Consider the following 24,159-nt stretch of genomic DNA (forward strand, 5'->3'; position numbering starts at 1 on the left):
ACTATCCTATGACCCATCCTGCTGCCACCCTCCCTTTTCCTTTAACAGAACCGCACACCTGCATGTTCTCTCATCTGCTTGTCATCTACTTAAAGCATTGCTAATTAAATTCCTTTCTCAGCATTTACAACTTTTCTTCCGCCTGCATTACATTACTTTTCTTATGTATTTTATCCACGCCTCCCTCTATCTTGTTTTTTATCAAATTTTAAAAGCTCCGTGGATATTTGTACAAAATAAAACCCCACATTCTGTTTCAGCAGAAATATAACAGGGCAATTATAACGGTATAATTGTCCCCCATAGAAAGAAAATTAAATCTGCTTTCTGGACTTCTTTGCGTGTTTGGAGAACACCAGAATACAACACACACACACACACACACACACACACTCTCACAAGTGCTATTCAGTCCTATAGGATAGGACTACTGAAGTGCTATTCTACTTACGTAGAAGTAATAAAATTTAGGAAGTAAATAAGAAAAGCAATCAAAAATCTAACCAGTAAAGTTAATATTGACTATGTAGTATTTTCCCCAACACTGATAACCAATAAGATTTTTCCCTAGAATCATGATTAAAGTTGCTGCGTTTCTCTATATTTAAGGTACCGAACTCCAATGAAAGCCCTTTCCTTACTGCAGAGTCAATCCTAAGAAGACTAACAATGAATATCCTAATTCCAACTGGGAAGAATCTCTTCTCAGATTCCAAATTGCTAAGAAAACACATATCACCTGAAAAAAGCCAGTGCAGGGAGAGCATTCTAATTTCACACTGCTTTTAAATGAAAAAACAACAACAACAACAAAAAAGATAATTAAATTCTTTATTATTAAAATTCCTAAGCAAAATGTTTTCTAAATCTTAGAAGGGAGCTACACGTCACAGAAAAATCATTTACAGTTAAGTATATAGAGGCTGATTTTCCTTTCCAATGACAAGCATGCACTGAAGACTTGCTAGCTGAACAAACTGCTCAGCTTCAAGATACTCATAATCAGTACTAAAACTAAATCACAAATTATTAACTGCTTGCAAGCAAATACAAATATGCAAACACACTAGTCTGGAGCTTAAAATATAACATAAGCTCTATTTATTAGTGATATCAGCACAACTCAAGATTCAAAGGCACAAAGCTGAAAAGTAACCAAGAAGAAAAGCACAGCCCGCAGAGTTCAAAAGTTATTTTGTTCAGAAGCTGTGGCACCAACAACTTGACATAATTGGAGCATGTTTTGAAAGCTCTACTCCACTTTTTTCCATGAATAACACAGTGAAAACAGGAGAAGAACTCATGCAGCAGTCCCTGGGTTTGAAGGTATAAATATTACCACTGTTGAACGTAATCTTGGAAATCAGGCAGTTGAATGTTGGAGAGCAAAAAAAAGCTGAAAGCTTGGAAAGATAAGACGGATATACAATAAGCAAACAACTTATCCTTTTATTGAGCAATAAAGCTTCAGCAAAGTTATCTTAAACAGAACAGCCTACACGAATGATTAACCCTCACCATTGATCAGTCAGGTTCTCAACATGCTCAAAACATACTAGCAGTCAACATTCACACTAATACTAGTTTCTAGATTACAAAAAGGATGTCTTGTTGCTGCATGATATAATCATAGACTATCCTGAGCTGGAAGACCCACAAGGATTCACAGAGTCCGGCCCCTGACTCCAAACAACATCACCCTGTTGCAGCTACATCAGAGAGCAGTGTCCAAACGCTCCTTTAATTCCAGCACGTGGGGCCGTGCCCACTGCCCTGGGCAGCCTGTTCCATGCCCTCCACCCTCTGGTGCAGACCCTTTCCCTAACCCCCAGCTGCCCCTCCCACGACGCAGCTCCGTGCCGTTCCCTGTCGCAGTGACAGAGAGCAGAGCTCAGCGCTGCCCCTCCGCTCCCCTCACAAAGAGCCGCAGCCGCCATTCAGGGCTCCCCTCAGCTCCTCTGCTCTGGGCTGAACCAACCCAGGGACCTCAGCCATTCCCCATACACCCTGCCCTTCAGATCCTTCCCCATCTTCATCCTGCGGACACACTTTGATAGCTTTACGTTCTTCTTACACTGTGGCACCCAAAGCTGCACACGGTGCTCAAGGTGAGGTTAGCACACGTGCTTACAACACAAATCTTAACTGGTCCTGCTGCAACGGTCTGTCACAGCTGAGTAACAGCTGGTCAAACACATCCTATTTCTAGTTTACATAAACAAAATGATCATGCAGATGCCAAAACTGTTACACTGGGACTTTTCTCAGTATCCACATACTTCAATTTTTCCGGATATTACCTTCACTGTAGCCACTGCAAAGTATTTCACTTGCAGGGACAACTTTTCTGTTTAACAGTGACATTATCGTACAGAAATCTTAAATCATACTGAAGTCTTAAAATTCGGTGCAAAACAAAGATAGTGCAGTATGGCAAAAGATGAAATCAAGTAGATTAAGATTACTCAAGTGAGAGCTAACAGTTTCAGACATCACTACGTGAACCAGTCAAACCATCCAGCAACTTCCACATGGAAGGCAGGCTGGATGAGAATAACATCTTGATTTTCAAACAGTGTAAAGCTAGTTAGTTCTAAGCAGCTCATCAACTGAGCTTTTTAGGTTGGAATCCTTCTGTTGGGAAGAAGGAGGAAAAAGCTAAGAAAGCAATTCAGTTACAGAATTTTATGTCAGTAACAAGCATTGTAAGCTTTCTCTGTAAGCCACAAACAAGATGACCGTGATTCTAACATGAAATGATGGATCAGCACCTTGAGATCCAATAAAGGACACTGGCCCCAAAACATACAAAGTTCTTTGTATGCTAAAGTAACAAAGCACATGCTCACAAACATTTTTTAATCCATTCATACATACAAATCTCTTGGTGCTTTGCTGACAACTTACAGAGCATCTGCCTCAAACGTTCAGCTGCTGGCCTGCTATTTCTAAGCCTTGTCAGAGTGATAACACATTATTCAAACAGAATATTGTATACAGTTCACAGGAAGAAATCAATTCAGAGTCTGCAGTTCAGAGAGAATGATAACAAAAACACTGAGGAAAGAAGGAGATAAACAGATCTAGACTTGCAATCCAGAAATAAATGCCGTTGCTCAGAATACGTACAGGTAAATCCACATAGGAGCCAAAAGTTTCAATGCACCAAATATATATCCTCAAGATCTCGTTAAATGCAAACGTACCTTCAAAAATTTCACTTCTATTTTATGAGAGTACTCCATTTCTATTTAATAATTATCATTTTGAAGCCAACTCATCCATTTTGGTATCACAGATAACCAGCTCTCTATTCATTTTCAAGGATCTGAAAGTCTGCAAATAACTAAATAAGGTATATTTAACTATAGCTTTCAGTGGGAGGGAACAATACAGCTAATGCCACAAAGTAAGTATCAACAATTTCCTCCTCTGGGGATGGGATAGAGAAAGGTAGGCTATTTCCTTGCTTGTAGTGCTACAGTGTGTCTTTGTGTCTTTACCACAAAAAACATCTGTAATACAGCCACCTTTGTTGAACTGCTACATTACTCTAGATCTGTATCAGCATTCAAGTGAAGAAGCTGTTAAGAGCGCATGAAAGAATGATTTTACAGTTGGGTTCAGCCTGCAAGAGCATGGAATGGCACTTTTCAATACATTTTGACAGTCCAAGTGTGGGAGACTTCACCTATAAGTGCATTTTATCCCTCTACATTTCAGAGGGCTGAGCTTCACTTAAAATTCACGTGGGATGTCAAAACTAGAGAGTTCAATTAAAAAAAAAAAAAGTGAGAGCAACCATCAGCAATAACAAAAACTATTATGATAAACCTAGCTGGATAGGACAGACAGGTATAGAGCTCTCCTCATTGCAAGGCTTCACCAGCAGCTTTAACAAATCTCTAAAGAACAGCAGATGTTGAATACCTTGCACCTTAAGGAACAGATTCCATACAACATCTTTGCTCACTTGTTTTCAGAAAACGTAACGCTGTCAAAACTAGCAGCTATACTGCAATAGATGCTTACTTTCAATGCAGTCTCATTAAAACAGCCACTAAGTAAAACGAAAGCTAAGGGAAGATTAGAAGAGCGGTAAAGCGCTATCTGAACTCGTAGGGCATCCAAGCACGACTTGCCATTCTGAACTAACTAGCTCCCCAGTGATGAAATATGCCTCAGAAGTCTCATGAGAACAGCTAACATAGTTCCCATAGCACCTACTGCTCCATGGTAACTCCGTTAAGGAGGACCTCCAGCTGACATACCTAAAACCACCAGTAAGCCAGCCACCGTGCTGACCCACCGAGCCATCCCAAGCTAAAGAGACAGAGCTATAGGTAACAGTATAATATTTACTGACCATAAAGCAACATGCTAAGATACAAACTGACAAAAGGCTGTCACACTAGCAGAAACAAAGAACTTCTAAAGCTATGTCTGTATGATCACCTCTTCAGTATTTGACAGTACCAACATTTAAACCCACTTTGTGCTCAATTCCAATGTCGTGTTTTCAGACTCCAGAACCTGAATGCAACTCAAGACAACTCAGTAAAGATGTCACTTCAGAAAACTATTGGCCTTAGCCTCTGAAAAAGTTTGCTGTGTCTTTGCCAAAACTTGGTTATGCCAATCAAAGTTAAAAGCATTAAAAGAGCTTTTTACTTTTAAGAGTTCTTTACTTTAAACATTATCATCATAACACTAACAAACACAGCTTGGAGGCGTTATATTCCACAGACAACCATTCAAAAAGAAAACCAGCATTACGTGGTTTATTCCCAAGCATACTAACAGGTCTTAAGGAGCATTCCACGCTACACCAAGGTAGAATAACAGCAGCATTTAAATAAAGGCTTGGAGTTACACTGAAACTAAACCATACCAGATTTTCACTTTTTAGCATGCTCACAAGCAATGGTAATTACCTGCAAGGGATACATTTACAGAAATTATTCCCATTCTGCCACGGATTATTAGGCAGTTTCAGACTATCACAAAAGTTGCATTATGCCTTTAAACCCAACCACAGCCTTCAACCAAGCAGAAGTACTAAACATTTTTAAATTAAAATGACTGATTCTGAAGTGTTGTGATATAAATAAGCAGTGAGAAATATACATTAAAAAAAACACTGATTTCCAGGTATTCCATTTTCTTGCCATAAACTACAATGCTTAGTCACTCAAACCTCAACACAGTGCACGTGCTGAAGGGAAAACTGTTTGCTGAATACAAACAGCAGGCAGCATAATTGTTTGTAGGTTGTGGGTATTAGATTTGGGCTGCATTTACTGGCTTATTTTCATTTCATTTGCTATTTCCCCGATCTGTGCTCATCCCAGTTACATTAGCCTTCTGTACACAAAATTAGTCAGTTGTGGAAAGGATTTGAATGAACCAGAGGAAATGACACAGCGGGAAAACAAACAAACAAACCAATAAAACCACAGAACCCAAACCTGAGGAACAACCATGCTCAGTTCTCGCTGAACCAAGCTTAGGCTCAGCAAGGCCACACACAGTGCTGTCCCATTCACGGCACCTCCCTGAAACAAGCTATCAAACTCTGTGGAATCCACAGTGTCTCATAAATTACAGCTTCTAAATTTTTTGAAACAGGACTAGGGATCTGTTGGATGACAGAGAGAACTGAATGAAGCAGGAAACAAGCACAAATACGATTAACAACATTATGCAGCTCTTAATCACGTTCAAGTTAATTCATCCTCATATTTAAACCCAAAAACGTGGATTCAAAGATACACATATCTTGTTATAACACCACTGGCACAACACAGCCAGAAAAGCAAGCAGAGAAAGACTGTCCTATGGCAGCACACCGTATTGTCTGGAGGAGAGAAATAAAGGTGTGATAAGGAAACCTAATTAACTTTATGGATGGTGAGTTGGACAGGAACCAAACTTTGAGTTCTGCAGGTGGAAAAGAAAAGCTGGTTTCTAAGATGTTGGTGCACAAAGTAACAAGATTTGGCAAGAGCCCATATACGAAAAACAAAGGGGGATTAAAATGATATAACAGTGAGGCGAGACAACAGTGGCTATCTGGAGATAAAGGGGGTGTGGGAGGAGAGAGAGAAGAGATTCAGAATCCAAAGATTCTCAACCAAGTAATATAATAGTAAATTAGCCATCCATCCGTTACTGAGTGTTTTCTTGATTTTCAGCATCCATTTGTGCTAGCTTCACAGCAAAAAGGAACTTTGGTTATAGCTGTGAACTTAAAGACGGCCAACTATTTCTACCTTTAATATGACCTATAACTCTCTAGCAATCTACCTTTAGATAACTCCCCAGAAGCGCTGCCTACGCTTTGTTTAAGTATTTCTAGAGGTAACGTTTGCAGACATGCACTCAATTATATCTTTGCTTCTTCTCAGCTGGATTTAAATAATAGCACTTTTTCAAACAACTCAATGCTTGAAGAGTCAAAACGCTCAGGAAGAAAAAAGCACTTGAAAACAAAGTAGCTGAGCACCTTGGTGGAACAAGGAGATGAATTCAAGGGCAGCACTCTTGTTGGACAGGAGAGTGCTTTTTAAGCAGGTTTATTTTGTGTACTGCACAAATTGTACACCCCCAACGCCTCAAATCAACAGAGCAAGAGTATGTAATAAGCAGCTAAAAAAAACCATAAATCAAAAGAACAAAAAGCCACAGAATATTCTTCAGTCACTTGTCTCTATGCACTATAAAATACTCCAAGTTCCAGGGCCTGCTTCATTAGTTTATTCTTTCTAAGACACGAAAACAAAGATAAGGCTTGTGAAGAACACTTGCCTATATCTGCATGCAAATACCACAAGTGCTTAGCACTGCTCAGGTTGGAAAAGACCTTAAGGATCATAGAGTCCAACTACTTAGTAGTGCTCTAACTTATTTCTTGTTACCTCTACAGAACAATCCAACTCCATAGCTGAGGCAACGCTGGAATAAGAATATATATTAATATATCTTCATTAAATGAGACCTTTTCTCTTTTTTTTTTTTTTTTTTTGCCACAAAATAGAAGTAACTGTCACTAACAAATTACGTGAAAGAGTATTCCTCACAGCTGGTTTAAAGCACAAGAATATACAGCTCACAGGAGTTTTCCAGTGATGCTTTTACACAGAAGTAAAACAAGTACTTCCCACTTTCCCCAGCCCCCTCACACCCACAGCAAAGTTTACTACTTCTCTAAACATAGCAGTACAGCAGCTTACAGACATTGAGGAGTTTAAAACATTTTTTGCTTGTGGCTTTTTTTTATTTTATTTATTTTTGCCTCACAGAAGAGAACATCACAAAAGCTCACCCTTACAAAAGGGTAAGAAAGATCCAGTCTTAGTACGTATCCTCCTACACACGTGGCTCTGTAGGCACGGGTAGGAGACAACCAGCAGCATAAGGGCAGGAGCAAGAACAACTCAGCCTTTGCTGCAGAAGAACACATGCTGTGTCACTACAACTGTAGTTATTTAATGTATGCAAACTACACAGTTACTAACTTACACACACGATACCCCACACACTTAAAGAACATCAAGCTAACCATCTGATTTGTATTTCTACATAGAAATGCTACACTGCTCAGCTGCTTTTAGAGCAAATAGCAAAATACGCTGAGGGATCTATTATTTAAATAGAATTCTCTAGATCATTTCACTCTTTCAGTAACCAATGATTTTTAAGCTTGTTGATAACATGCCTAACAGAAGTATATACCACACAAAAAGGTATTTTCTTCTAAACTTCTCCCCAGCTTTCAGCAACAAGTTATGTATGACCTTACCTGGAGCACCACATCCAAGCGGTTTTTAAACACATCCAGGGATGGTGACTCAACCACCTCCCTGGGGACCCTATTCCTGTGCTTAACAACCCTTTCTGTAAAGAAGTGTTTCCTGATATCCAACCTAAACTTGCCCTGGTGTAACTTGAGGCCATTTCCCCTCATCCTTTCACCTATCACCAGTGAGAAGAGACCAACTCCTCTCTCGCTGTGAGCACCTTTCAGATACTGGAAGAGAGCAATAAGGTCTCCCCTCAGCCTCCTTTTCCCCAGACTAAACAGCCCCAGTTCCTTCAGTCTCTCCTTGCAGGGCATGTTCTCCAAGCCCTTCACAAGCCTTGTTGCCCTTCTTTGGACCTGCTGCAGCACCTCAATGTCCTTTCTGTACCCCAAATTGAACACAGCACTCAGGGTGAGCCCTCACCAGCACCAAGTAGAGGGGCAGGATGACTTCCCTAGTCCTGCTCACCACACCATTCCTGATACAAGCCAGGATGCCACTGGCCTTCTTGGCCACCTGGAATCTACATCATCACTGCAGTCCCAATGAAGCCAACAAAGCACCTGCCAGCAGCACAACCCTGCTGCAAGATCAAAAGCACCTGTGCTTCAGCAGTGATTTATTTCCAATCCATGTTAACATCACTCAAAATATTTTGAGATACACAGGCAAAACAGAAGGGAAAATGACAGAATGCAACTTTTCAGATAATTACTTAAAATTTCACGATTGCAGTGCTAAACTTCCAGTTTACTTTCCTCTTCCTTTACAAGCTGCTGTTGTTGCATTCTCATAGTGGCTTTTAACTTAAGAAAAAAAAAAAAAAAGCATTATTTGCAAAGCCCTGAACAGCTTCCATGTGTTGAAACAGCCATTGTTTTCTTCAGAAACGAAATGAGTTTTGCCTTCAGGTTCTCAGAGCTGTAAACAACTCTGGCAACAATGACTTTTTGGATATAATTTGGAAGTCTGACATCCATTCTACATTCTATGTAAGGGACTTCACGACAGAATTACATTAAGGCGGTATTTCTGTCCCTCAGAGACAGAGATGAGGGGCAGAACGTTGCAACTCACAACGAGAGGATTTGCTATCTATTTGTTAAAGTGGCAATTTTAATGTCAAATTGAAAAATTACTTCAGCAAGTATTGCTCTGCTGAGTGGAAGATTTCTCAACAGTGGCAAAAGAAAATGCTGGAAAAGCTCTCAGGATCAGAGCATCCATCACAAGCAGGCTAGAGAAGACATCAAGGATAGTTCTCCCTTGTCTCAAAACAAGAAGGCTAGATAGATAAAAGCAGCACTGAAACACAAGGCGGCTGCCACAGCACAGGCTCCAAGTCTGGATACATCCTTTCTCGCCTGGAATTTGTGCATTTGAGGATAGAAAGGCAACGAGCGAGGGTAAAGATGAGGGACGCTACAGGAGTATCTAACAAAGACGAAGAGCAGGACAACACGACGCGGTTATCTCCCCGCGTGACCCCGCAGCGCCCGGCTCACGGGAGCCCAACGGCGCGGAGCATCCTGACAGCGCCGCCCGTCTTCAGCACGGGGACGGCACGAACCGCAAAGGCACGGAGCGGCAACAGGACGGCGAGGCAGCGGCTCTGCCCCCCCAACACCCCCCAGCGGCCCCAGCTGACCCTCGGGAAGAGCCGCCCGGGCGTCGGGGCCACGCCGGCTCTTGGAACCTCCGCAGCGGGCCGCCGTTACGCACCTTTCGCCCAACGGACGCGCCCGCTCCCCCTCGAACCGCCCCGAGGCCCTGGAAGGGAGGTCGCCGCGTCCTGCGAGACGCCGCCCGGCTCCGTACGAGAGTGCGGGAGAGGGGACCCGAGGGAGGCTGACGACAGCCGCGGCCCCGAGGACCGCCGCCAGCGCCACCGCCGCACCCCCCCGCCGCATCTCCTCCCGCACCGACGACCCGGGCCCGCCCCGCTCCAGCGGCCGCCGCCCTCGGGCCGGCACGGCGGGCGGGAAACGCGGGGACGCGGCGCCGCACACCCCCCGGCCGGGCGCCGCCCTCGCCTCCTCCCCCCGCCGCCGCTCCTTGACAGTTGGCAGCCGGGCGCGCGCCGCGGGAATCCCGGGCGCGTGCGGCCGAGTGTAGCCGTTCCCGGCCGCGCCGCCGCCGAGGCCCCCCGCCCTCCCCGCAGACTCACTGCGGAGGTTGTGGATGAGCTCGGAGTGGCTGGCGCCTCCCGACTTCCAGGCCATGGCGAGGCACACTCTGCGGAGCAGGTAGAGAGCCGCCTTCAGCGCCGCGACTGCGCACAGCAGCTTCCCCAGGAAGGACACAACCTCCAGCGCCGACACAGGCGCCGCCTCCTCGCCGCCTCCTCCTCCTCCCCCCGCCGCCGCCGCTGCGGCTGCCGCGCGCCCGCCGGGGGGAGGGGCCACGCGCCCACCGCCCCGCGCGCCCGACATGCTCCGGACGGTGCCGCCGCTCCGCCGCCCCTCGCCGCGGACCGCGCATGCGCGCCCGCCGCCGCTGGGCTGCGCGGGGGCTTCGAGGAGGGGGAGCTCCCCCGGCCGGGGTGGGGCGCTGCGCACAGTGCGAAGGGGGGGGGGGGGGTCGCGGGACGTGCCCACCGCCACGGTGCGCGTGGGCGGACGCGGCTGCGGTGTGGGGAACGGCCTCGTGCGCCCTTACACGAAGGCTGCGGCCCTCCCCTGTTAACGGGGGTTGATTACCAATATGCCCGACGGCGGAGGCGGCAAGCGCTCGCTGCGGGCTGGGTTAACGAGAGAGGTACTGCAACTGCGCAGCTCCGCTCACTGAACTTCCCTCACCCTTTGTGGCCACTCGTGAAGCGCCCCCCCGCTTCACACCGCCCGGCCCGGCAGTGTCGGCCGTTATTGGCCCGCGCTCCCCGCCGCCCTCACGAGTCAGCCAATGACTACCGCCTCGCTGCGCGGCGTTTTGCATGAGGTGCGCTTATTGGTCGCAGCCAGCCCGTGAGGGCCGAGCCTACGTGTCGAAGATTGCTATTGGTCAGCTGGCGCGAGCCTCAGCGGCCGGGCGGGAAGATCCGCTGAGCCAGCGTCAGGCGGCCGCGGCATTGCGGCTGCAGGCTGACGGGGGCGAGTGCTGCGCTGACGGCTGAGCCTTGCCACATGTCTGCTGCCGCGCCGTGGTGTTACAGAGCAAGGCTGCACGTTTAAAATTCCTTTTAGAAGGCGTCCGGCTTACAAAATCACTGGCTTGAAGTGTAATAAATACCACAAGGCTGCGATACAGCTTTGCTCTGCCCCTGTGCGTGCCCAGTGAGGCAGCAGTTCTTTGCTTTGGAAACGTGAGACCACGAACTGCCAGGTCCGTCGGCAAGGTGTAGTATGAACGTTGGAGAACACAAGGTGTCAGTCATAAATTGAAATACCGTATTGTTCTCTGGAAGCGCTCCAGGCAGAAGGACACACACTGCCTGTTACACCACCACGAGAGATGCAGATAACATCCTGTTGTGTAAAAATCCATCTTGGGAGCAATGAGGCAGCACCTTCTCCATATCACACTGCTCTCCATCCCATGATCATTAATTCAGGTAAGGAAAGTGAGGTGAGTGCAGAAATTTGCTTTTCTAGCTGGCATTCCCTTAAGGGCAAAGCTGGCAGTTGCCCAGTGTGCACACCAGGGTCCTGTCCATTGAATCCCCAGACCTTTCCCATCTGGTTCTTGTAATATTGGAGATGGATATGCTGCTTCAGTTTGTATTCTGCATCCATCTTCTCTCAGGCACGATCTGGAAACTGCTTTGCAGCCCCTCCCATAGCATGCAGGGTCTCCTCGTTGTGTCCAGTGGGTCAGAAAGGAAGGAAAAAAGCCATGGAGTTACAAGAATTCCCAAAGGGCAGCAAGTACAAAGAACAAACAGATGTTGTAAAAACACGCAAACAAAAATACTTCATTGTTTTAAATGCAAAAGGCATTTTCTGTTGTCAGATGCAAGCAAACTGCATTGCGTTTACATACAGAGACTGTTAGCAACAAACTAGCTGACCCATGCTTAAAAGCATTCCAGGGATACTTACCCCCTTGGGAACCAGAAATACCAGAGAAGTCATTTTCATACAGCCTGACTGTTCTACTAGCACCAGGCTTGAATTAGGCTTATGCTTGTCAGAGAATAGAGAAAGAGCCTAACTTTATCTCAGAGGAACACACAAACCTACACTACAGCTTTCAGGCTGACCTTGGCCATTTATTGGCACTGTGTTTGGCATGGTTTCTCAGATAGTGACAAGAATGTAAGTGATATCTGGGGTGGTAACAGACATGTGTGAAGGAAATGGTTTGGCTGTGCAGATTTCCAGGAACTTTAAGACAAGCCAACTGGGCTCAAATGGCACTGAGATACTACAGTGCATCAGTGGCAACAGGATGCACCCTTTTGTGCAACAGACAGCCATGAGGGTCATTTGCATTTTTCTCTCTACAGCGCCAGGCCATGAGTCAGTTATTAAAACCTATTAAGAGCATGCTTGTCAATAAAAGCCCATGAAAGAATGCCTGCATTTTATGCCAGAATAATAATATATATATATAATTTTTTAAAGTGTTTTCTGTCTATAGCATATTTTCATCTGCTCTGACACTCAAGGCTCCTTCGTCTTCCTCCTCACTTGTCTGAACTAGCATGAGCACCTCAGTCCCCAGATGTCCACGGTCAGTTGCAGACTCCTCCACCTTCCAGAGGTGCGACCAACTCTCCAGCCCCTCCAGGCCCTGCCAAGGAAGGGACAGGGGAATGCCAGTAGTGGGCGATCGTGTGACTGCTCTGATATGGATATCCCAGTAGTTTTAAGCATGCAGCCCATTGGTTCGCTCTCCTTTAGTGCACATTCACCCACATCTCAGTCTCTTATACATTTATATATAAACCCCTCCATGCTACTATTTCTGTTTTATCCTTTTCCTCCCACCTCATGCACCCATTAGAATTTTGAAAGCCCTTGAATTTCAAAAGCATATGAAAAGTTGTTTGTCACTGTCTGGTCCCATCTGCTTCTGCATATACATTCGGCAAGCAGAAATTTCTTTATGAAATGTTCCTGCTGAGCATTTCCGCAGCTATGTCCCAAACCACACACTAATTGGCTTCTACACCTACACTCACTCCTCTCTCTGCCTCTGTTCTCTTTTTAACTTAATCATTCTCCTTCATCATTTCTCTCTTCCTGTTGTTTGGAGTCGGCTTTAATTTTATGTTTCCATTTCAGAGCTTTGCACCTAAGGTCAGGGCAAGCAAGGACTATGAGTGTGCTTGTGGCCCTAGCTCTCAGCTCTTACATCTGCTCTGCAATGCCCTGCACTGACAATTGTGCTTGTTCAGGAGATTCAACTGGGCACAGCTCCAGGAGCTATGACCAGCAGTAAATACAGAATCTTCAAATAACTTTCTTAAAATATTGCTGTGCAATAATTAGAGGAAAGCAGGTTACTGGCAAATGGAATTCAGAATTGGCTTCATCCTGCCTTTGCACACCCACTGACTGGCAGGTACCTGCCTCCCCAGGTTCTGCAGCCTCTGACAGGGAGACACATGCTTTCTCATCCCTCTTGTTCACATTCCTAACTTTAGTCACAACGAGACCAACCCATACAAACTCATTTCTGCTTCTGCTATATATTTGGGCCCAGTGCCCAGAGCCAGCTTTGTCTAGTACTAAAGTTCTTATTGACAACCTCAGGAATACTTGATGAGGCATTTTGTCTTGTGGTCTTTGTTTCCTTCTTTTACTTGTCTAATTAAATTTGGCATTATCCTGAAACAACATGCTAACACAGTACCCATCTTTCATAATGATCAAATGCAGAGATTATATTTAAAGGCCTACAGAGCAGCCCTAAAACCAACACAGAGCATGCTGCCAAAAGAATCTAAAAAAAAAATCAACACAGGGAAGAAAAATTGATTCTTTTTTCCTTCCCAATGAAAACAGTCTGTGTCCCACCTACTCACTTTAATACTTTCCAAATCCTTTCAACCAAGCACTCCTGAACAAAGAGGACAAGAGCACAGAAGAAATAAAAAAAAACAACACAAATATTATGAAGTAACCATCAAAGATATTTGTCTAATAAAACATGTCAATAATGTCGAAGTATGATCTCTTCCATGTTGAGTTCTCCAGTCTGTCTCCATGCTCTCCCCAGTGACCCTTCTCAGAAGTGTTAGGAGAATGTGCAGGGAATACTGGAGGAGCTGGCTGTGACTTGCAAGGTCACTGCTAGCAGCTCAGTACAGGGTGCTGCTGGAAAGTAATAATGTCACTGCAGGGAGCGGGAGAGCTGTCTCAAGGTTCATAGTATGGAGACTACCATAGCATCTGCCTTTCGAATACGTTCCGTGTTGGTACTGCTGTACCTAATTATGAAAAAAAAGTTGCCATGAAGGAAGCTGAAGCACAAAGCACACAGGCTAATGTCACTGATCTTGTATCACATCTAAAGAATTGTGATGCTGCAGAGGAGACCAAGAGCGCAGAGAGAGAACTGCAGTAGCAGAGTTGGAAGTGTGACCAAGACATTGCTGCTGCTGCCGGTAAACACAGCTGGCAGAGCCCCAGTCAGCCGGCAGTGCTAGCTGTTAGAAAACGCAGCAAAAATCAGGCCGGACAGAGTAGGAAGGTGCCTGCGGGAACGGCCTCGCTGAGCTGCAGCACCGTCCCATCCCGGGGCCACAGCCTGGCCCTGTCGGCCCGGAGCTCGCTTTACAGCTGACCCCTGAACTTTGTGTGCAGCAGTTGTTGAGGGCTCTGGCGATCATAGAGTCACTGGAAGGGTCCCAAAGGGATCACAGAGCCCAGCACCACCCAGATTCCTGCCCTATCTATGTCTGAGCGTGTCGTGCAAACGCTCCTTGAATCCAGCTGCACTGGGGCCGTTACTGCTGCCCTGGGGAGTCCGCTCGTGACACATTAGCGCGGGGCCGTGCAGTATTTGGAGAAGACAAAAAAAACCGTCGTGACCGCGGGCGCAGACGCCCGCCACGCCGCGCCTCTCATCGCGCACGGCCGCTTCCGCCGCCGCGCCCGGCGCTGTCCCTCGGCGCTCGCCGTCGCCTCGCAGCCAATCAGGCGGCGCGTGGCAGCGCGGGAGCCGTGCGGCGCCATGGAGGAGGTGTGCGCGCGGTTCGTGTCGCAAAAGATCAGCAAGGCCCGATGGCGGCCCCTGCCCGCCGCCGCGCTGCAGCCCCCCGACCTCTTCGCAACCGGCTCCTGGGACAACGAGGTAGAGCGGCGCGGTTCCCCCGCCTCGGGCTCCTCGGCCGCTGCGGGCAGCCGCCGGGGAGCCCCGTTACGCGAACTCCAGGTAAAAGCGGCGTGTTGTTTCCCTGCAGGACAACCGCGTCTCCGTTTGGTCAGTGGGAGATGCGGGAAGCGCGGGCCTCAATGGGGAATATCAAGGAGAGCCTCAGCTGCTGTGTGACATTCGGCACGACGGCGACGTGATGGACATGCAGGTGAGGGAGCTGCTCTGTAAAGGCTGATCACCTGGGACAAATGGGCTGATAATGAGCTGAGATTTGAAAGAGAAAGTTATGAAGAATGGCAAAATCAATCGGTATCGGTTTGTGGGTGTTTTACTGCTATTACTGACACATCTGAATACTTTGAATTGAAGAGTATCATCTTAGTGTTGATACCGACTCATAACATGCTTATTAATCTCTTCAGTTTTTGGATCAAGAGAGAATTGTTGTTGCCTCCTCAACAGGAAGTGTGACTATATTCCGTCATCATCAGAACAACCAGGTAGGTACCTTCAGCTGTGGTCTGTTCAGTTGGATCTCAGCATAAGATTTCTCAGATTTAAAGCAAGAGATGTCTGTATTCAGGAATAAATTTGTTCAAAGCATATTAGAAAAAGAGAAAAGGAGAGAAAAACATCTTGCACACGTACAGCATAAATCAGATTCCAAAGCCAGACAGATTGGGTTCTGTTAATATGTTCTAAGTAGTCCATTCACTAACAATATACTTGAGTTTATATGCAGTTATTTATGAGAATAAATAATTTCAGGGAGTGGGAATGAATGAACTTGCACATTTATTTATTTGCAACGGCATGACAAAGACTAATATCTGTTAATAGCTTCATGTGATAATTATGATAAACTGAGTTTTTTGTAATCAGAATCTAAATCTGACCTTACATTTTGTAAAGACCTCAGCTCCTTTTTCTTTATCCTAGGGAAAGATTGGAGACATAAGTGTAGTGAGAGACATTTCACATTCAGACATAGATACTATTAATTCTGAGTTCTCTCTCGTGTGAAAAAGATGGTTCAGAGCTGACAGTGCCTCACTGACGGGGGTCCAGGGAAATTCAGATCTCTGGATCTTATTTATGTTGAAGATTCCTATTCCAGTGAGGCAATATGGCTTTCCTGAAGCTTCTTTCCAATTGTATGAATATTTGTGAGTACTCTGAAAGCTTTGCTCAATCAGGATCATTATTTACCAGCAGAATTTCATGTCTGGTTACTGCTTAGACTCTATCTGCCAGTCACCGGTGGGAGAACGCCCATTATCATGTAGATCAATACACAGCTTGTGGTGGAGCAGCGTGTACCGGAGTCATCTGCAACAACCCAGAAATTGTCACTGTTGGAGAAGATGGTAGAATTAATCTTTTCAGAGCTGACCAAAAGGATGCGGTGAGGTCTATAGGTATGCCAACTAAATGCTTAGCATGTTTTGGTTTGGAACAGTTTGGTCGGTGAATAAAACAGAATATTCATTTTTTGCCAAAGCACTGTTGTGTGACAGAAAGGAAAGCAATTGAGAATTGAATTAAATATTCCCAGGTGAATGTATTTCTTCCAAATCATTCCTATATTCCTCCAGACTTCAAGTATTTGAAGTATATTTCAGATATGTTTCAGTATGCATTCATAGTTCAAATGTTTGTAAGCTATGTTTTAACTGGTGGAGATTTTAAGATTTAACATTCTCAGTAAGCTCTGTTTGATCTGGAATTGTAGCTAGATGCTGTGATAGAACGCATGAAATACGGTTACATTTCCAAAAGCATTGTGTCGCCCGTTGTTTGTAAGTAGGAGTCAATTACTACTGTCATTTCAATTCATTATTTGTAGTAAGATTAATCCTTGTGCTACCCATATTCAAAACCATCAATTTGTGTGGAAAAGAATTTGTATGTTCGAAAGGAGCACCAGGAGCCAGAAATTACTATTTGTCCTCTGTTCTACCAGATATCGTGGCTTACAGCCATCATCTCTCACTTAGTGGAATGGGTTCATATTTCCTTGAGTAAGCTTTATCTAACAGAGAAACAGATGTCTGTAGAAGGTGTCAAAACTTATTCTCAGCATTTCCGTCATGCTAGTCTCATGGAATAGTATGTAGCAACTGGTGGAAATCCAACTTAAAAGCAGAAATGATTTGAAGCACAGTAACAGCATTCTTGATAATGGAACTTTCTCCCTGAAACCTCAGTTTCACACATTGCCTGTGTTTCTCCTCAAGTGAAATCTTGCCTCAGATTGAACAGATGAAGGAACTTAGACAGTGATAAGCCAATTAAGGAATGAAGCTCTCTGGGATTTCTAGACAGGGGTACTTGTGTGTGCATGTGTATACATGTGCACACAAGGCAAATCCTATTAACTGCATACAGTTCTTTACTGAAGCTCCTTGAGAACTGCAGGAAGTCATTTTAGAACACAGGAAGAAACACAGAAGTTGCACAAGGCAGAGTTTCAGTAGTAACACGCAAAAAACTAATTCTTCAGTGTTGGGAGGGAAAAAGTAATCAGCTAGAAAGGTTTATTTTAATTTCAAGTTTTCATTTATAAACAGTAACAGAATGTTTTGGCACAAGTTTAATGAAATAGAATGTTTTGCTGACTCAAGAAGGAGAGGTCTACACAAATCTTTATTTTTCTTTGAGCAGTTGCTCAAATGATTGTATTCAGATTTAATAATGTGCAGGATGCAAGTCATTAATTTTCTTAGTGCTCACTTGATGGAATTATGTAAAAAGGTTTGCATTGTGGAGGTAACGTAAACTGAGATTGCACTGAGGCACTGAGCTCAGCAGGAGTATATGCATAAAAGAAATCGTATGTGAATTAACTGAGAAATATCCTTTTGGAAACAGAAATAATGAAATATAAATGAACCATAAATAATTCAGTCAAGTGTATGACCTGGTAAGTGGATCTTGCTTGGACTTTAAGTGGAAAGGACTAACAGAAACTCATTGATTAGAGCTAATTTTAGAAGTTGGAGTGGGTGAGAAGAGGGCGTCTTGGAAGATGCTTCAAAGTTACCTAGGATGGAGTTCAATATTGTAAGCAATCCTTAGTGTAGATTTGCAAGTCAGTGACACCTCATTGTTTCCCAGGCACTGAGCTCCCTCTCTCTTTTTTTTTTTTCAAACACACCAATGGAATTCACACACCCTGTGAAATATTCATACAGAGGTACCTTGACATTTCTACTACCGTTTAATGGATTTAAGAGTATAATAGAAAATTGATAGGCTTATACTCAACTGCTGTGGAAAAAATCTCAAAAGTTAGAGATGAAGTAGGAATCTTTTGGGGACCAAAGTGTGTGTCATTGCTAAATCACTTATTGTTATTTTGCCAGAAAATAGTAAATCCACCACAACTTAAGTGTTCAGTCATTTAGCATTTTTTCTAACTGGGCTGAAGCGTTCATTCAAACATTAAGCAGAAAAAAAATCCTTCACTCAAATGTCTGTAACCTGGCAGTATTGTAAATTTTGTCTCAACACCAGGAAAGGTATTCCTATTATGCAACCAAAGAAATCTCCTTTGATTTTAATTCATTTTTAAAATGTTGGAGTCAAGTAGACTTAATGTTACTCCATCATAATTGAGATGAAAGATTTATATACAGCAGAGCGATTCTAAATGTATGCAGTGCTTGTTTTAGTCTCTCCTAAAGCCCCTCGTAAAGCTTCAAGTCAGTGCTGTGAGCTGTTTTTGACATTTGTACAAAACTGTGATCAGAAGGAGCACTGTAGAAAAGGACCTGGAAAATGGCTTTTCCATTAGTTAAGATTAACAGACGAAGCATTGTCTCTGTTAGTCTTTAAGGATGAGTATAATACTGATGGCTGCTTTTGGAAAATGCCTGAAGAAAGTGTTATAAACACTGATTGCTGAAATAAGTGCTTCTGTGTACCACTGTTTCGTGTTCTCAGCAAGAGTTATGGTTTCTTGTAGGAGAAACAGAAAGGAAAAGAACATTCTGAAAAATTCCATAGCCCTTCTTGCATTTGCGGATGCAGAGCTGGTAAAGAAAAACTCTCAGGAAAGTCACAGGCTTGGCTAAATTGATTCTTCTTAGCTACTCCAGAAAGAAACCTTATGCATCAGCAAGTGGGTCATTAAGCACTGAATCTAATTAAATACAGTTTCTTAAAGATTTGTCTAGATAATATTTCTATAGAAGCAAGGTTATTCTTGCAACACTTAAAATTTCCCATGGCGCTGGGCCATCTCTGACCCTGAAAATGTGGTCTGGTTTTAGAAGAGCTGTTTCGTGTTTATTAAATTGAGATAAACATTGAGTAGGTTTACCTGAATTTGTAGTTTAATGCTTTGCTAACCTGTCTTGCAGACAATGCGGATAGCAGTACACTCCATGCTGTGACTTTCCTTCGCACAACTGAGATCTTGACGGTAAATTCAATTGGACAGTTGAAAATATGGGACTTGAGACAGCAAAGAAATGAGCCAGCTCAAATATTTTCTTTGTAAGACCTTAATTTTTGTCTACTTCCTGAGAAGCACGTGCTACTTTATATCTGCTTTTAGTCTTTCCTCATGCCACCACATTCTTGGCAATGGGATGATAAATAACCTTTTTTTCCCCAAAATATTTCTACTGCTTTGGTATTTCAGTACCAGAAGCAGAGTCTGCTTAATTAATTACAGTTGTGAGTCAGCACTGTAATGGTCTGTTTTGTGATCTAACTCTGAAAGACTATTGTATCTGCACATTTGTTCTTTAAGAGAAAAGCAAAGCACTTCTTCTTATTTAGCTGATTAATTATACATGTTTTTTTTCCCAAAAGGTCTGTAAAAAAATTGCTGACATTTGAAATGTTTCTGAATGATAACTTTATGCCTTTTAAGATATTGTGAGAAAACAACCACAGAGCTAGATTCATACCCTGTTGTTTGTGGAATAGTTCCTGTTGCCATTAATAGGCTTAGGGTTTGGTACCTGGTTAGCGCCTCATCTTCCCTGTAACTCAGATCTCCCCCTGTAACTGGCTGTATATGTTGCAACTGTAATTATAACTTGAATATCAGAGTAACCTTCTTGTAGGTATATTTGAAATTTTTGTACACTCTTGTAAAGCTGTTGCATGTTGTGTAGGTGCCTATATGCCCAAGGGCCAGAAGTTGCTGCCTCTCCAGCCCTAGCAGCCTGTTCCTACTAGAGGTCTTAACTCCCTTAGGTGTCATGTGGCTGCAGTTGATACAGTTGCCCTGTCGGTCAACATTCATCCAGTGTAAGAGAAAATGTAAATTGAATGAAGGATTGATGTATATATTTATTTTTCTTCTCTTTTACAGGACGGGTGACAGAGTTCCACTGCACTGTGTGGACAGACACCCCAGTCAGCAACACATTGTGGCCACAGGGGGCCAGGATGGGATGCTGAGTATCTGGGACATCAGGCAGGGTACTATGCCAGTGTCCCTGCTAAATGCTCATGAAGCAGAAAGTGAGTATCCAAGTTAAGGAAGACAGAAAGTGTTTTAGAAAAAGGTTCTGTAAATCCTGGATAAAAAACTTGGATATGTTTAGCAGGAGTAGAAAGCAATCAATCGTATTTGCTACATAAAGTGCCTTTATCCAATTGGTTTTGTTGTGTTTCCTCTCTGCATATGAAATTGTTCTCATCTAAAAGGCAACTCTGTTTAAGTTAAAACTAGAATTAGTGAGCAGTTCTTTGTTAGCCATTAGAGACATTTAAGCAGAAAATAATTTCTTATGAAGTGGGTATATTACTAGTTTCTACTTATAGAAACCGATGCTGCAGTATACAGCATAAAGCAGTAAGGTGGGAATAAACTTAAAAACATGAAGGAGGGAGAAATGAAGATAGTACACATGCATTTGGTGATTTCACAGTGCTGAAATGGCTCACTTTTATTTTATATGAATAATAGTAATTCATTTTGTGCTGAACATTTGTGCTGAACATCTTGACTGCTGTAATTTTATTTAAGGATTAAGAAATAAGCTTTGAGTTAAGTTTTACTGTCAAATATTTTTCTCAGTTGTGGTATTTAGTCACAATTGAATAACGTGCATGCTGGGAAGGAGTGTATGTGTTGTGTGCAGATTTAAACTGATAGAGAAGGTGGCATAAGAAATTATTCAGAATGCCTGAATTTAGAGAAGACTGTAACCTCTAGTGGCATGCACAGTATTGAATATGGGGCATTTGACTTCTTTTTTTTTTCTCTCCTGTGAAGGGAAAACTGTAGTAATAACTAAAGGTGGGGTTTGGAGGCTTTCTTCCCACCTACTCACCACACCAGTTGAGAATGGAAGCTTTTGGTGGGAGCCTGAGTGCATGTCCATGTCGTATTTAACAAGAAGACATTGAGCTTTGTATCTGATATTTTTGAAATGGTTTTGTTCTTTTCCAGACCCTGAGGATCCAGGCTGTCTTTACTGGTCCATAAAGTTTTTTTTGTTTTTTTTTTTATTTAAAGTGTTTCCTTCTTGGAAAGCAGTAGCATTCCTCCGTTTAGTTGAAGTTCTCTTTTCATTTACTGGAGCCGACAGCTCTTTCTCACCACCCTTCTCACAAGCAAACCTGTAGGAGGCTCTTGCTGAGTGACTCTATTCTGCATATGGCCAAGCTAAATAATGGTGCTCCCACTGATGTATGTTTACTATTAAGTACACTCCTTTTTATTTGTGCAAACACTGTACTAAATGATATATCCTACAATGCTGTAGTAACAGTAGGACCACACTGGCCTTTGAGGCATGTAGTGCCCTTCCAGACTGGATGGATAAGTGAAATACTTACATTTGAAATGGCTGGAAATTGTGGTGACTTTATTATCCATAGCACTATCCTTACTGAAAGAAGCCATCCTGATTTACAGTTGCAAAGCTGTCTGTCTCCTTTCATTAATAATACTTCAGATATTTTAAGACAAAAGTGAGCTCTTAGGGTTTCATAATCACTAATTGGTTTTCAGTAATGGAGGAACTGAACTGTTTTTAGGATCACTGCAATGTAAAATATTTAGGAGCATGATTATACTTTTTAAGTAAGGTTTCTTTTTCTTTTTTGGTTTTTAATATTTGTAGTGTGGGAAGTTCACTTCCACCCCTCCAACCCTGATCACTTATTTACGTGTTCTGAAGATGGATCTCTTTGGCACTGGGATACTTCCACAGACGTATCTGAAAAACCATCTTTTCTTCATCAAGGTAAGAATGTCTGAAGTTAGATTGCATTTAATTTGTCAGATGGCAGCATAATTAAAGCCATTGTGCTTATTTGTATAATCCAATTATAATACAGTCCTAATTCAGAAAATTAAAATGTTTTATGTTCTTAGAAAGAAAAGACTGATAGGCTTCAGAAAAACTGCTTAAAAGCAAGCACTTGAGTGGGGTTCTTCTGTTTTTAATTTGTCCTTGCCATACTCTGTCCTGTACATAAAGAGGCACATCTGGTATTTCAAGCCCAGTTGAAACTCATACATACACAGAAAAGACATGAAGGCAGGCCAAATGACCTTAGTCTCTGAGGGAGATGTGCAACACTTTATAATACCAAAATAAATGGTAAGTTATTAAGATAGTGGAATTGTGAATTTGCTCATACGTAAACTTATCAAAGTCATAACTAGATTGTTCCTGAGTGAAACTTGATCTCTTCATGTTGTGCAGGATTTTAATTGATCGTATGATACTGACTTAATAGAAAGGTTTCACATCACATCACGATCATAAAGACTGCTTGATTGTTTGTAACTTCAAATTGTAAACAGTAGAGAAACATTCCCCTTTTTTATAAACTGATTTCCCTATCTTCCTTGTTCTTTTTCTTCTAGGAGGAAGAAGTACTGCCTATATTTCCCACAGCACCATTAACCAGTCTGTAGTAAGTGCCTGGCTAAGCAACGATCCAACCAAGGACCGAATGGAAATCACCAACCTAATTCCAAATCAGACTTTGTCTGTGAATACTTTAGATGTTTTGGGACCATGTCTAGTGTACGGTACTGATGCAGAGGCTATTTATGTCAACAGACAACTTTTTGCATGAACTTCTTCCAGTATCCCTTTGAAGTACTGATCACCTTTAACTACAGAGAAATGTTGTCCGTTTGATTTGACTTCTTAACTACACTGAGTGTTATCAGCATGTGGAGGAGAGGCTTTCAGTTGGCCTGCCATTGCAGAAGGAGTACAAGTTATCCCAGATTCTGAAGGCTCTCACTCATTACTGGTGCTTCAGCATGAGTAGCCAAGTATATTTACATGTCAGCTTGCTCTGATTTCTTCCCTGATGCCTGCTTTTGCTAAGCAGACATAGTAGTTGCTAGGGCAAAAATACACGTGGTAAAAATTATTTCCATAATACATCCAAGGTGAAGTAAAGGCAACACAAGCTCCTTTTTTTTTTTTTTTTTTTTTTATAAAACATAAAGACATTTATTTTCAAGTATTAATTCAAGGCCAAACTATAGGTTTCTTTTTATGTCATTTGAGACACATAAGATTTTTTTAATCTGAGTTTTTTAATGTGTTTTGGGAACATAACTTTTTATCCTAGGCCTTGAGAATTAGAGAGGAAAGCTCTTAGAGCTCTGAAATATGAAAGGTCCTGTCAGAATCTTAACATTTTAAGAGCATTATTTCAGGTTACTTACAGCTTTGTCATGGATCTTAAAACCCAAATGTTAAAATGTCTCATGTTAAAACTTGATCATTATAACCTGTCAGTTATTCTCAACAGAAGACTGTTTATGTAGTTATATGATTCAAGAAGTGAGAGACTTGTTGGCTGTGTTTTTGGGTGTGAGACTGAGACTTACTCAACTTTGGACTTGTCCTGTCAACCAACCTTCCACATCTGGTCTTTTGTAATCTTTGGAAGGTTGATTTTATGAATAATGTAATTCCTCCCTTTTGTTGCAGAGAACAGTTTCTCTTTTTAATAAATATTCTACAGAAGGACGGTGGTGTGACTTTGTACATTAGCTCAAATAGATGTACCTGTAGCCATCTGCACAGGAAGGTAAATGAGTAACTGGGATCGATTCTGAGTGGGATCTGGGTTATGGAGGGCAGTGCCAGTA

General features: G+C 43.0%; 2 protein-coding genes across 3 annotated transcripts in view; one reads left to right on the forward strand and one right to left on the reverse strand.

Moving 5' to 3' along the window:
- The window catches only part of PCMT1 (protein-L-isoaspartate (D-aspartate) O-methyltransferase), a 35,499-nt gene extending 25,369 nt beyond the window's left edge, over nt 1–10,130 (reverse strand). The window contains exon 1 of one of the 2 annotated variants that reach the window (XM_052673557.1): nt 9,970–10,130. In XM_052673557.1, the coding sequence (XP_052529517.1) occupies nt 9,970–10,024 (55 nt within the window). In that variant the 5' untranslated portion in view covers nt 10,025–10,130. The remainder of the gene's footprint in view (nt 1–9,969) is intronic. The other variant, XM_052673548.1, reaches the window with a different exon arrangement.
- A 4,746-nt stretch (nt 10,131–14,876) lies between these two features.
- Nucleotides 14,877–24,037, forward strand: NUP43 (nucleoporin 43). The gene is made up of 8 exons (XM_052685934.1): nt 14,877–15,041; nt 15,151–15,273; nt 15,488–15,565; nt 16,306–16,483; nt 19,430–19,565; nt 20,395–20,546; nt 22,157–22,279; nt 22,909–24,037. Exons 1-8 carry the CDS (start codon nt 14,922–14,924, stop codon nt 23,121–23,123), a joined length of 1,125 nt encoding a protein of 374 aa, XP_052541894.1. The 5' UTR covers nt 14,877–14,921; the 3' UTR covers nt 23,124–24,037.
- Nucleotides 24,038–24,159: the final 122 nt, after the last annotated feature.

This window comes from Tympanuchus pallidicinctus, unplaced genomic scaffold (assembly GCF_026119805.1).
Source record: "Tympanuchus pallidicinctus isolate F22 unplaced genomic scaffold, pur_lepc_1.0 scaffold1, whole genome shotgun sequence".
Classification (NCBI taxonomy): domain Eukaryota; kingdom Metazoa; phylum Chordata; class Aves; order Galliformes; family Phasianidae; genus Tympanuchus; species Tympanuchus pallidicinctus.

What these genes read in the sequence shown, in the direction of transcription:
- NUP43 (XM_052685934.1), top strand. Translation starts at nt 14,922, where the DNA reads ATGGAGGAGGTGTGCGCGCGGTTCGTGTCGCAAAAGATCAGCAAGGCC. An exon ending in CCGGCTCCTGGGACAACGAG is followed by an intron (nt 15,042 to 15,150) that starts GTAGAGCGGCGC and finishes GTTTCCCTGCAG; the next exon opens with GACAACCGCGTCTCCGTTTG. An exon ending in GCGACGTGATGGACATGCAG is followed by an intron (nt 15,274 to 15,487) that starts GTGAGGGAGCTG and finishes TAATCTCTTCAG; the next exon opens with TTTTTGGATCAAGAGAGAAT.